The sequence below is a fragment of the Rhipicephalus microplus genome, chromosome 8 (genome assembly GCF_043290135.1).
Source record: "Rhipicephalus microplus isolate Deutch F79 chromosome 8, USDA_Rmic, whole genome shotgun sequence".
Taxonomy (NCBI): Eukaryota; Metazoa; Arthropoda; class Arachnida; order Ixodida; family Ixodidae; genus Rhipicephalus; species Rhipicephalus microplus.
This window is the reverse complement of record NC_134707.1, coordinates 94083003-94096608: the sequence shown is the minus strand read 5'-3', so window position 1 is coordinate 94096608 and position 13606 is coordinate 94083003. Positions and strand designations below refer to the sequence as shown.

General features: G+C 43.1%; 1 protein-coding gene across 6 annotated transcripts in view; it reads left to right on the top strand.

Annotated features, from left to right (window-relative positions):
* The window catches only part of LOC119185278 (uncharacterized), a 50171-nt gene that overhangs the window by 20140 nt on the left and 16425 nt on the right, over positions 1-13606 (top strand). For 2 of the 6 annotated variants that reach the window (XM_075872346.1, XM_075872345.1), the window contains exon 2: positions 10098-10177. The exons of the other annotated variants lie outside the window; for them this stretch is intronic. In XM_075872346.1, the coding sequence (XP_075728461.1) occupies positions 10167-10177 (11 nt within the window). In that variant the 5' untranslated portion in view covers positions 10098-10166. The remainder of the gene's footprint in view (positions 1-10097; positions 10178-13606) is intronic. 6 annotated transcript variants of the gene reach the window in all.

The following is a 13606-nucleotide window of genomic DNA, read 5'->3' as shown; positions in this document are numbered from 1 at the left end:
AGTGCTCGGGCAGTTCTTCTTGTTAGCTCAAATATAGAACCTGCATAAAAGCATGTTGCGCTGCTTTACGTAAGGTTCGAACGAACTATTATTCTATTGATCAACTCACACTACTGAAAAACAACCCAGCTAAATTTTGGAAAGTCATCAATCCCACCAGCAAAAAAAACAGGACATCTCATTACACGATTGCAACAACGTCCCACTTTCAGCTAGCCAATGCCCAACAGCACTTAATTCCTTTTTCACTTCTGCCTTCACAAAAGAGAACAGTACAAACATACCCTATGTAGCCGAGCTTGACTACCCATTCATGGAACAAATAGACATTGAGCTAGACGGCATAGTTGGAGCCATAAACAATCTCAAGTTATCTACGTGAAGCGGTGTAGATGGAATCAATTTTAAGATGCTTAAAAATACAGTAAAGGTTTCAAGGAAAATTCTACTCTAAATAGTCCGGCAGTCTCTAGAACGTACCAAAGTACCGTCTGACTGGAAGTTGGCAAAAGTACTACCAATATTGATTGATTGATATGTGGGGTTTAACGTCGCAAAACCACTATATGATTATGAGAGACGCCGTAGTGGAGGGCTCCGGAAATTTAGACCACCTGGGGTTCTTTAGCATGCACCCGAATCTGAGCACACGGGCCTACAACATTTCCGCCTCCATCGGAAATGCAGCCGCCGCAGCCGGGATTCGAACCCGCGCCTTGCGGATCAGCAGCCGAGTACCTTAGCCACTAGACCACCGCGGCGGGGCAGTACTACCAATATTCAAAAGTGGAAATAAAACATCATGCGAAAATTACCGTCCTATTTCGCTTACATGCGTTTGTTGTAAAATGCTAAAACACATGATCGCTTCGCATATTTACAGACATCTGGAATGCAATAATTTATTTTTCAAAAATCAACACGCTTTCCAAAATGGTTTTTCGTGTGAGACTCAGGTGTTCAAACTAACCACAGGTCTTTATGCAAATATGAACAATATTCATCAAACTGACTGCGTGTTTCTGGACTATTCGAAGGCTTTTGACCGGTTTGCACACTGTCGGCTGATATTGAAACTATCCGCCTTGAAGTAAGACTCCCGTATACTATCAGGGCTTCGCAATTTTCAATCTAATATGCAGCAGTACACAACAGTAAACAATTTTTCTTCTTCTCTAACTGATGTTTCTTCCGGTGTACCACAAGGCAGCGTACTCGCACCATTAATTTGCCTCATATTTAACAATGATCTTCCGGCACATGTCTCTTCATGCGTCAGGGTATTTGTCGACGACTTCTTTATTTATAGCCCAATTAAAAACTTTAAAGATCACCTGTCACTTCAAAATGACCTCGAGGTATTAAATGGTTGACGTAGTACATGGCTCATGACTCTAAATGTCTCCAAATTCAAAGTAATATCATTCACGTGTAAATCTAGCAGATCCAAATTTTCATACAGCATTAATCAGTTCATTGTCTCGATTGCAACGCAATATCGGTACTTGGATATTATACCTACACCTACTCTATTGTGGTTCGACCACATTAAAGCCATATCTGCCAACGCCTCCAGGTCACTTGGTTTCTTTAAACGTAATGTGAAATTAGCACCTTCAAGCATTCGCAAACTATCATACTTAACTCTGGTCCGCCCTCAAATAGGATATGGCTGTTCGATCTGGTCTCCCCATCAAAAATACTTAATTGAAACATTGGAAAAAATTCAGAATAGGTCAAGCCACTTCATCGCCAATAACTAGTCTCCATTCCAGTATATTGTATATTAAACCACAACCTTCACTTCCACTCTATAACATCCGTCATGACAATTCCTTGACTTCATTCTTTCATAAAATGACTCACTCCTCCCGAATCACCGTTACTGGTCTGCACAAATCATATCTCACCTCACGTACATTACACAATCATCTCAGCTATTCCCGTATATACGGCTCTACAGACACGTTCAACAAGTCGGCACTCTCCCGCGCCATTATTCTCTGAAATAGTTTGCCTGAATACATTGCTGCCGAGACAAATCATAAAACAGTCCATCATATGTTACCGATCCACTTGACAAACTTCTCCGAGTAGATGCCTTTCCGCAGCGCAAGGATGAATTTTGGGAACGTTTTCACACAACATCATCATCAAAGCGAATCGTTCGCATGCAACGTCAGATAAGCTATTTCTGACGAACAGTTATCTCGCATATCGCCTTTTTTTTTTCCTCGTGCAGTAAATTCACCCCGCTGTACTGCCGCTATGAAATCTATCGTTTTTTTATCTTCATCGCGCATAGTATTAGTTTTCGTTTTATAAAACTTGAATTCATTTTGAGATTGCGGTAGCTGTGCCATGTAACCACTGCCTTCTTGTGCTCAATAAACGTACACTTTCGCTTACGGTTTGCATGCGTGCGTCATCTTTACATGTATATACTTATCTATAATGCTTTCTGTTTAATATATTGCAAATGCATCTTTCCTCATGTATTTTTGCCAACTCGACATGTATATGTACTTGTATCTAGTGTATCGCCCCCCTTACTCAACGCCCCCACCCCTAGGGCCTGTAAGGTACCTTGAATAAATAAAAAAATAAATAAAAATTGTGGAGGCCTCTTCAACGGTGTCAGCAGCAGCAGTGGCGGGCTGTACATTGCGACCAGCGACTCGTAGCGACTCGTTGTGAGAATGAACCAGAATAGACAAGTTGTATGGTGCAGGTGTTGGACGACGCACGCTCGACGCATAGTTGACAGATCACTGGTCTAGTAGCAATTAGGGCAACGGAAAGGTTTGCCTCATTTGCTGTCACTTGACTTCCGCAACAGAAGCCACTGCAGGTTCTTGCGGAGGGACAAGGAAGCTGCGCATATATGCCCGAACAACCTCATGAATAAGGTCTGGTAGAGAACGTTAACAGCTGGCTGCCAGAGCAGAGGCGCTGATTGACGTTTTCTTTGGTCGGACGTAAGGGCGGCACCATTGCTGTAGTGCTCAATCGGTAGTTGTAGCCTATTTGAACAATTGCTCAACGATTGTCAGGGGGTTACGAAGAAGACTGGCAAACAGCTGTTCTTTTCTGCCTTGTAAGAAATGTCTGAGGCTGTCTGGCTGCCAGCATCTCGGGCTCAGGTTGTCGAAATAGGCGGGTCATATTTTCCGCTAACAAGGTGACACTCTCAATCGGTTTCTGGATGCATTACTAAATGAGTTGCTGAGAGTAATCATGATGGTCATTGTTTGGGAAAATGCTGAGAATTTGCTGCCGATAATCAACTCATGGAGACATCATGATGTCGCAGTTCTCGTACCATGTACGAACGCTGTCCGCCAAAGCAAAGAAGGTGCGCGAAAGCTTTTGTTCGACAGTTCAACGACTAACCAGTCCTCGACGTCGTCATAAATCTTGTATGTTGTGGTGCGATCTGTGTTATTGTCAACTGCCTGGTGGCGTCAACCAAGTCAGAGACTGGGACCGGCGTCTGCAAATAATGCACTTGGTTTTGTGTTGCTGAGAAGTGCACAACAAGGTGACCAACCCAGCAAGGTGTCAGAAGTGGCCAAGCAGACACCTTCATTACTTCTGACCAAGGAAGCTAAAGAAGCATTGACTAACGAGCAACCAATTCCTGAAAGCAAGTTGCTCGAAATTTCTATTGGGCAACCAGACGCATTCCACTTCACCAATGCTGCATGTTGGTCAACGTGAAAAACGCGTTACGAGGACTACGCAATGCTCTCCGGAATCTGTCACGCTTTTGTCGAAGTCCAGACACGTTCGCCATTGTACTGTATGGGCCCGAAAAGTCGTCGTTCGCTCAAAACTTTCTCGCTTTATGCAGACGAGCTGGTTTCCTATCAAACCGTCGTCAAGCGCTTCATCGAGCACTTCGTGGATCCGGCCAACAAGCTCCACAAGTCTTCTCGCTTGTAATAGGCGCACTTTAGAACCAGATAAGTGTTACTGATTGCTATGCAGAATTATGCCGACTTATAAAGCGTTGTAACTACCCGTCTTCTCAAGTCAAAAGCGTCTTGTACCTGACCGGTTTGTGGTAGGCCTTGGAGATCGCCATCTTTTGGAGCAGTTATGCCGTACTTCCAAATTATCACTAAAGGATGCTTGGATTTTGGCGTGCCAGTGGGAAGACGCCGAGAAAGAAAAAAAGGCAAAAGTAACTGCCTAAACAATTATACGGGTCGAGATGAGCGCAACGAAAGCTCACAAAGCGCCACGGCGTCTCGATGCTAAACAGCGCAACGCGCAGGTCAATAAAGAACTCGCTGGAAAGGCTACTTGTTCTTTTTGCGGACGTTTATCGCATCTTCGCTCATAATGCCCAGCATGTGCATCTCACTGCTATAATTACCGAAAAAAAGGACGTTTCACTGAGGCCTCTAATTCCTGTAAAGCAAAAGTGGCCAAGCTTTCCACTCTCCACATGGATACTGTTGTCGCACCCGAACACACAAATTGCGTAGACGTCACGGTTTGTATTTATACTGCCTCTTGCACGGTGGTTTTTTGTGCGAAAGTCTGATTAGCGCCAGCTGATTTCGTGATTTTGCTGCAGTACCCCTTGGGTTCGACCAAGTGCACAACTTCTTGACTGGTCCAGGAGGGGAACCACTTCGTGAGCTGGGATTGTACAGCCCTCAGCTCCTGTGGCAAGGGAAAGAAATTGCACAGTGACTCTATGTGGTGCAGTTTCTAACTACTCTATGTGGTGCAGTCACTCACTGGGTTAACCCGTGCTGCAGGCTCTTGAAATCATCAGAAGGCCAGGAGGCGTAGTGACGCCCCAACTGGAGCATCATGCGGAACTGTTCAAGAGCCTTGGTACGCTAAAATATGAGTACAAAATCAGACTCAAACCTGTCTCCTTACCATTTTAACTTCGTGCACCTAGACTTGTCCCTATCCAATCGCAAGTTCGACAAGAACTAGACATAATAGAGACCGAAAAAGTTGTTCGTCGGATAGATAAACCAACACCTTGGTGTGCGGGACTCGTAGTAGTTCTAAGAGCTTCAGGTGGTTACCGACTTTGCATTGACCAGACTCCCCGGAATGAGAATATGCTTCGAGAAAGCCGCATATTGCCTACTGTTTAGCGATTTCTCTGTCTGATAGGCGAAGCAAATTTTTTTCTAAGCTCCATGCCACAGGTGGCTTTCATCAGGTCAAGCATGCTCTAGAGTCTCAACAGTTGACACCTTTCATAACACCTTCTAACCAATACAGTTTTGTTGCCTGCCGTTTGTTATCACACCCGCCCCGGAATATTTTCAAAACCAGATGGCAAGGATCCTCGAGGGACAAGAAGGTGTTGCAAATATGATAAACGACATCCTCGTTTTCGATCACCACAAGAAAGAGCACGACTCCCGCTTTGAGCATGTCTTCTCAGAAATCTCCAAAGCCGGAACCCCTCTAAAGAAAAAGAGTGCCACTTCCGTGGGTTTGATGTACTTTCAGAAGTGCTGTCGTCTCAACCAATCGCATCAAACTTGATTCAGACAAACGAAAGGCTATAAAGACTCTTGAAGCACCCAAGAACATCGTGGAACTTCGCCTAAATCTCGGAATGATGAACCATCTCACAAGGTTCCTTCCTAACATCTCCGAGATAACAGCACCCTTGCGTGCTTTTCTGAGCAAGAAAATGGCTTGTGCGTGACACCACGAACAAGAGTCGGCCTTCAGCAAGATAAAACAGCTCCTGGTATCATATAGGTGCCTCACTAAATATTACCAATCCTACGCAACCTCAATTTCAGTGGATGCCAATGCTTTTGAACTAGGAACAGTCTTACTAGAAACGCAACCATGTGGAGAACATCAACCATGCAGTAACATGTGCTTCTCGCTCCATAACGGTCATGGAACAGAGGTACAGTCAGACTGATAAAGAAGCTCTGGTGGCTATATGGCCAATGCGCAGGTTGGATGAGTTGGTATGTGGAATTCACTTTGTCGCGGAAATGGATCATCAACTGCTAGTCACTTTGTTTAGCAAAATGACAATGAGTATGGTCCCCCTCACATCAAAACCTGCGCCTCAAGCTGATGGACTACCAGTTAACTATGCAGTATGTCCAGGTAAATGTACTTGCAACAGCCCATCCTTTCTCGACAATACCACCGAAGGTTTCTTTTTCTCTCGACACGGTGGAATTGCTTGCAACAGAAGTGGTTTACAACGCATCCTCAACTCAGCCACTGTATCCGCATAACATCAAGCAAGCTCAATGCACAGATGACGAGTGCACATATCTGCTTGATCTAGCCCAGGGAGGTAGGCCACACAAGAAAAATTCTGCCCCTACATTTGGTGACGTGTAGTGCGGCAGCTAACGAGATCACAGTCTGTGACATTATTATGCTCAAAGGTCCCTGCATCGTGGTGACTATTCTTTGAGACCAGTAGTTCTGAATCTGCTGCATGACGTTCATCAAAAGGTATACCGGTACAAGGGAAAAGCCAGAGATTCAGTGTGGTGGCCAAGGGTTGCCAAAAACATTGAGTCTATGGTAGCTCAATGCGAGCAGTGTGCACGCACTCGGAGAAATCCAGCGGAGCACACTATTACCGCGGCGCTAATGGAAATGTTTTGTATGAACCTCTTTCACAGCAAAGGACAAACGTTTCTGGTTATCGCGGATTATTACTCCCGCTTCTGTAGTCGTAGAGGTGCTCCAGAGCATATTTGCTTGATGTGGTATCCCAGAAGTTGTGAGATCCGCTAACGGGCCACGACCTTCCTCCGAGAAGCTGAAGGGGTTTGTCGATTTCTGTGGTTTCACTTTTGCGATCAGCATCCCCCATTTTCCTCAATCCAATGAAGAGGATGAACGGATAGTTCGCACAGACAGATCTTGACAAATCAAGCAAGCCGCATCTAGCCTTACTCAGCTACAGGAATACACCACGCATAAATGGCTCCAGTCTCGGTCAGGTCCTAATGGGGGGAACTCAGGACACGAGTACCGATAATGAAAGAGTTGCTGCTAGCATCTTGGCCTAATAGAGGCAAAGTGGCGGCTAATGATACGTCCTACAAAATTAAAAGTGAATGCAACCTGCATTAGCAATATCGGGCTAGGCCACTGCCTCTACTGGAGACAGGAGATCGAGTTTGAGTTCGACCTGAAGGAGTCCGAGCTACTGTGGTAAGCGAGGGCCAACAACCCGCTGTTACATTGTAGAAATGGACCAAGACGCAATTTTGCAGCGTAACCTGTGACACCTGTAAGGTCCTCACACCAGAACTCGACGGACTCTGCAATTCCTACAGGTGCAGCGCAGGATGCTTTCCCGGCGAATTAGACGACGGACATGCCGGACACTGCAACCGAGGTCGACAGTGATTGTTGGGATGATGGTGTTGTGATAACGCGTAGTGGCCGCCGTGTAGGGCCCCAGGATGTCTGAACTTGTAAAGTAAACAAGTTCTTGAAGGAATGAGGTGTTGTGCCACCTCTGTTATTGACAAATGTCTGGTGGCGCTGCCCACATCGAGGTCTAGAACGGGCGTCTCTGAATAAATCACTTGGTTTTCTCTCGCTGACAAGTGCGGTCGCATCTCCTGTGCCTGGCTCTAAACGTCTCGCCTTTCAGCCAACTTTCAAAACACATCACCATGGAAGGTTTTGGGTATCTAAGGCTGCTCAACAGTCAGCTGTAAAGCACCTCCTATGCTAATTTCTCCAAGCACAATGCGTAGCTGAGAAATTTGCTGGAAAATTGCGTTCAGACTCAGGCCGCACTGTCGGTGACTGCAGCAGCGGGCAAAAGCATTCACTTCAAGAAACAGTTGCACTGTCAGACTCGAAGTGTCGGGTCATGGAGGTGTCCCGAGCATCATTCACAGAAGTCCATCACATCTTCCAGTGTCGCAACGTAGAAACAACAACACAAAACATTTTGTTGCAACGATAATAGGCAAGACTGTACTGGAACCGAAAGAAAAAAGGAAGGAAGGAAGGAAGGGAAACAGAGAGCGAAGGAGAGCCTTGAATCTGTTACACACAACCACGCTGAGATATTGGCCAATAACCGGGTAGTTCTAACGAAGTACAATTGAATTGTTAGCTCATGTCTTTTAAACTACTGAGAGTGATCAAGGGAAAATAAATACTAGAAATTAACAAAGAACACAAGAGCAGACGCCCCAACGTCGTCTTCTTCGATTATTACGACGACGACGACGACCACGACGACGACGACGCTGATGATGATGATGATGATGATGATGATGATGATGATGATGATGATGATGATGATGATGATGATGTCATCAAGTGTATGGCACTCACTCCCGAATTGAGATGGGTCAATAACCGTGTGGTAGAATACATAAATTCAACTAAAACGGCCAGAAAATTTAGTTTAGGGACAAAACTGCGAATAAATAAAAAAGGTTGCTGAGCAACTGGTCAAACCTTCTCTCGCTCCTGAATGACCTAACGACAAATTGGAAACTAAACATCTGAATAAGTTAAGATTTACTAGCTCAGAAATCATTTTGTTGCCTTGAAGTAGTCAAACACAGTACGACATACATCCCTGGGGCAGTAACTAATGAAGTGCTGTCTAGTAAAAAGTGCTGTACCAGTTACTTTTATTGCTAGCTTCTGCTATGTGGCTTCTGAAAATATTTTTCTCTGGTTAGAATAACGACGACTGCATAAAAAGAAGTTTTCACTTCACAAGCCAGAAACTGCTCCTCATGCGGCTAGCTTTGTTCTTCTCTGTTGTACTGCCGAGTAGTAATCATTACCATATCACGATATCCGTATCCCTAGATGACTGGTTTTCATGTACATTGCTTGGTAAGAAATCAAGGCCAAGCTGCCGTTTCGAAGACCAACCTTTTTTTTTCTTGCACGTTATATAATCAACTGTTAAAAACATGTGAAATTCACGCAACAAAACTTCAAGAGAGTGGTAAGTTGTTCGAGTTAGTATAGGTACGTAATATTAATAACATATCGATGATACTATAATAACAACAAAAACGCCAGGCCCGCGTGAAAGGCACCGCATAGAGTCAAAGCGTAGTCTAGAAGAGACTACGCTTTTGTCATTATTCTGAAAAGCGTGGTATTCGCTAAACTATCACCAAAAAATTGGTGCCAAATGTACATGCTGTGGCTGACTACGATGATAAGTTATGCCTGAAGTTGGTATGCACCATAAAAACAAGCTCTTCTAAAGGGTTGGAGCGTTGGACGACCCACTCGTTGCACGTCGCATTGTGTGACGACTGCTTGTTCTTTCGCTGTTCTAAACGCTTTATGAGTCATACTGACGCGATTGCTTTTCTGACAGCAAGCCTGCCTAAGGCAAGTTTTTCAACAAGTCCCGAAAAGCAGCGAGGCTCAGTGTTACTGGGCTGGCACTCTGCGGAACCGAGTTCGAGCCTCACTGTGTCATTGGTACTAGGTTTTCTTTGTGCTTTCGCGCGAATTTTTACGGACATCTATGGCGGCGGTGGACAACTACGGCACCTCGCGAGACCCGAGTTGGGATCTTATAAAACTTTTACTGTAATAATAATGAGTATACTAATAAAGAAAGCGAAAAAGTACAAGGTGCAAAACCAGAAAAGCTATAGAGGGCAAGCAAAGTCCTCTGTAGCTTTTTTCTTTCATCTCTTCTTCTTTTCAACAGTTTTTTATCACTGTAGATAATATAAAGATATTCAAGGTACTGCCCGAGAAAAGCAAAAAGGCAATATGCTCTTTTGAAATAAAAGTCTAGATCAGAATTTTACTGGTAGAAATACCGTCACTATATGTGTGTTCACGCAAGCACATCACAATTCATGGTCTAGCTCACATGCTGTTAAATGTAGATTGTTGCTGGCTAATAAAAACAATTTTGAACTACACCAGCAACCTTTAGAAGTATGAATATTGCTAAACAGAGATATAAAATAAAGAAATAAGGGGAAGTGGCAAGCTTCTGAAGGGTATTTTGTAAACAGGGGACGGGTGCATGAGTTAATGTTTCGACAAGTGGACTTGTCTTATGCAACGTTGAAAGGAATTTCCGTAGCGCTTCTGCATTTATTTTTCAGTGCCTCTTCTCCACACTAACAAAGAAGAAAAGGAGGGCAAGAGAGGAATAGGCTAAAAAGGGGGGAATCATGGCGAAATGGTAAGTGAAATGGCAGAAGGTATAGCCTGAAAAAGAAAGACGTTGATGTATATGTCAGTCCTAAAGAAAATTGAAATTGAAAATGCTTTTCTAGATTTTACGTGGAGGGGTGAAAACAGACAAGGATTATTATTGGACGTGCTCTTACAAAATGTTTTTAAGAGCAACACGCAGTACATTCGAACAACGAATGCACGTTCGAACAGTTGTATTCCAATTTACTTTTTTCTCTGATGCCATTAAAATGTGGAATGGATTAACGAATGATGTGGTGCTAAAAAGTACATTGAGTGAATATGAAATTGCTCTTCACGAGCATTTTGTTGAAAGTATATAGACTATTTGTGTTCATGTATTTGTTGATTCAAACATCAAAATGTTTAAAATGTCCTAAATATATGTTGAAAATATTACGAGTTATATGGATGTAGCCATGTGTCTAATAGATGTTTGCTTTATCTTACAGAATTCGTCTTACAAATGCCCTTCAAATATTCATGTAATCTTCGGCACGCTCCCTGTAATGACCCTCAAGTTAGGGTTAACAGTATGACTAAATAAAAAGAATACAATTCTTGCTCACACCACACCAGGGGTTTAGCCAAGAATCAGGTAGCTGAAAAGAAAGAAAAATATCCATTTAAATACTAGCAGAGAAAATTATTAGAGAAAAGAAACTAGAGAAAAACGAAACGAAAAGAAAAAAAAGACGAAAGGGAAACAGAAAAAGAGGTGAGGCTGGTGAGAAAAAAAAGAGAGCGGTGTGACTGTAAGCGTGTCACAGAGTTATAGTTTTCGTAAGAAAGTACCGCTCAACAACGAAGAGTTAAAATTATATAGGAGCCACACTTAAGACTAATCGGCTCCCGTTGTCTATGTACCTTATCGTGTGGACTCAACGGGTTCGTTTATAACGTTTTTACCTGACGAATGAAGGGTAATAAACTTGCGAGTAAGATACTACTCTTCATAATAAAGCGAAAGCTGTTATAGGACCACAAGTGTTGTTATGCTGCAGTAGTCCTGCCCCACTGTGGTCGGTGTCCGTAGGCACAAGAGATGCGAAATGAAAAAAAAAAAAATCCATTTTTTTCTGTTGGTTTAGCTTGGGAATAGATCTTATCTAAAGCATGCGCATAGAAGGTGACTTATTTTCATTGTGCGAAACGTTATGAAGTGGCGCTAAAGATGTGAACAAAAGCACGAATTGACGCACGTAAACAGCCGAATGTTTTATACACCCAGTTGTTTACCGTTTGGTGACAATTCTAACAGCAACATGACTATTAAAAATGCCAGAAGTGGCACGCTAATAAGAACTGGTGCTCACGAGATTGGCTATCCTAGACAATGCTACACGAATCGATTTCAGTGGATAGCGTTTATTACAATTGACGATGACCTGATGGGACGGCTGTTTTGTGAGAGCTGGCGTATCTACAACTGATAAAGCTGTAAAGTTTGACGTTTGATGTGTCAAAGACAGCACGTCCCTACGATGGTTAGTTTATCGAATACTGGTGCACAGTGCACCGATATCAGTTCAAGAAATCACCTAGATTTAGGCGGGCTGATAGATAGATAGATAGATAGATAGATAGATAGATAGATAGATAGATAGATAGATAGATAGATAGATAGATAGATAGATAGATAGATAGATAGAAGCTCAAAGTGAATGCGTTGCTCGTAGAAATGCTTGGCATTTAAAACAAAGCAAATAAGAATCAGCCATCACAGACTGGGATTTCAGCCCCCACGCTGCTTGCGTGCCACCCAAGTATTGAAAGTTTATTCAGTAGATATAAGTATAGCCTGACACACTACATACCACTAAGAATAATATCGTGCTAGTTGAAACGGATAGCGCTCAGTTTAATTTTTTATTGCTTGGTGCTTTTTAGTTGAAACACCCTGTTTATGTAGCAAGTGCTACGTTATGGTGATTGTTGCCCGCCAACATTAACAAAAATATTGTCAAATACCACTCAGTTAAAATTCATATATTGAAATTTAATTGATGTAGATAAGTAATTCATGCCACGTCAAGTCGTAATTCGTGTGATGACCTGAAATGTTATGTCATGATTTTTATGCACGCATAGATGCATAATTTACTATATAACATACGACTGCACGTATGTTCTCGTAAATACAATGGCATACTAGATCTACCGCTTATGTTCATTATAGACTCATGTCATGCCACACCAACTCTGACAAAGCAAGTTTTATTCAACCATGCTGGGCGTGACACGTCCCGATGCTCTGCGAGGAAAGCGTAAAGTCAACGCGTAGCAGTGGCGTGACCTACTTTTCGCAGCGCCAAAAACTTCAGGGAGCGGCGCGTTTGTACGCAGGGGCAGCGTTACATAGTCTAGTCAAAGAGCTGCTTCGCATTCAATGACTTGTTTTGCTTGGAAATGCAGCGAAAGTTGCTTTCTCTCTTCACAAACACACACGTCCTGTTTACATGCTTTCCAATACAACATGAAATATTGCCGTAATAACGTGTGGTGCAAGCGTACAAGACCATTAGTTGTGATAACATAAAATCACCATAATCACTTCAAAGTTTAAAAACGGCCGCCCACTAAAGAAGGCATGCACGTTGCTGCGCCTCATCCCTTGAAGGGACATCAAAGGCAATTAATAATTCGACGTTGATTGTCGAAATAGTGGTCCAGAAGCCTCGTAGTGTTGCTCTTGTACAACAAAAGGGCTTACTTTGAAATAAAATCACGCTTGATTTGTCAGCATTAGTTTAGCGCCCTTCAAATTACCCGCCTCAAGATGGCCATCGTCTGGGTCGACTTGCGTTACTGTTGGCGTGCATAGCGTGGTCCGGATTTACTGCGCTAGTAGCAGCAGACCGAAAGCAGTGGGAGCCACAGCAGCAACAACGGCTATTGATCAATATCTCACCATTGGCTCCGAAATGGCAAACATTTTTTGTTTCAACGGTGCCCCACTTGATGGCATTATCTATCCTTTGTACCTATGCCAAAATAGAATTTTGGAACAACCGCGATATTCTCCATGGTGACGTCTGGCGATTTTTTTCCATGAATCAAACAGAAACGAACAAGCAGCATTTATTGCATCTTATGATGCACGAAAGAATCTTTATATAGTGCAGCTAGATTGTTTAATAGTGAATAATTGTAGGTAGTCTGTCTGATGTCATCGGGATCATATTGAAAATGCCTTGCAGCGGCGCATGTGTACTTGTGCATTTACCTTAATTTCTCGGTAAGCACGGCACTGTTGTTGATATATTGTCGTTTTATATGTCACACACAGAGCTTTCACTCTGACTTAAATTGTTATATGACTTTTTTGTCCCTTTAAGGTGACGTAGTAGGTTCACAGCACGTTCGAAAAATTTCACACTGGTGGAATATTGCTATATCGTTTAACTCTTAAAGA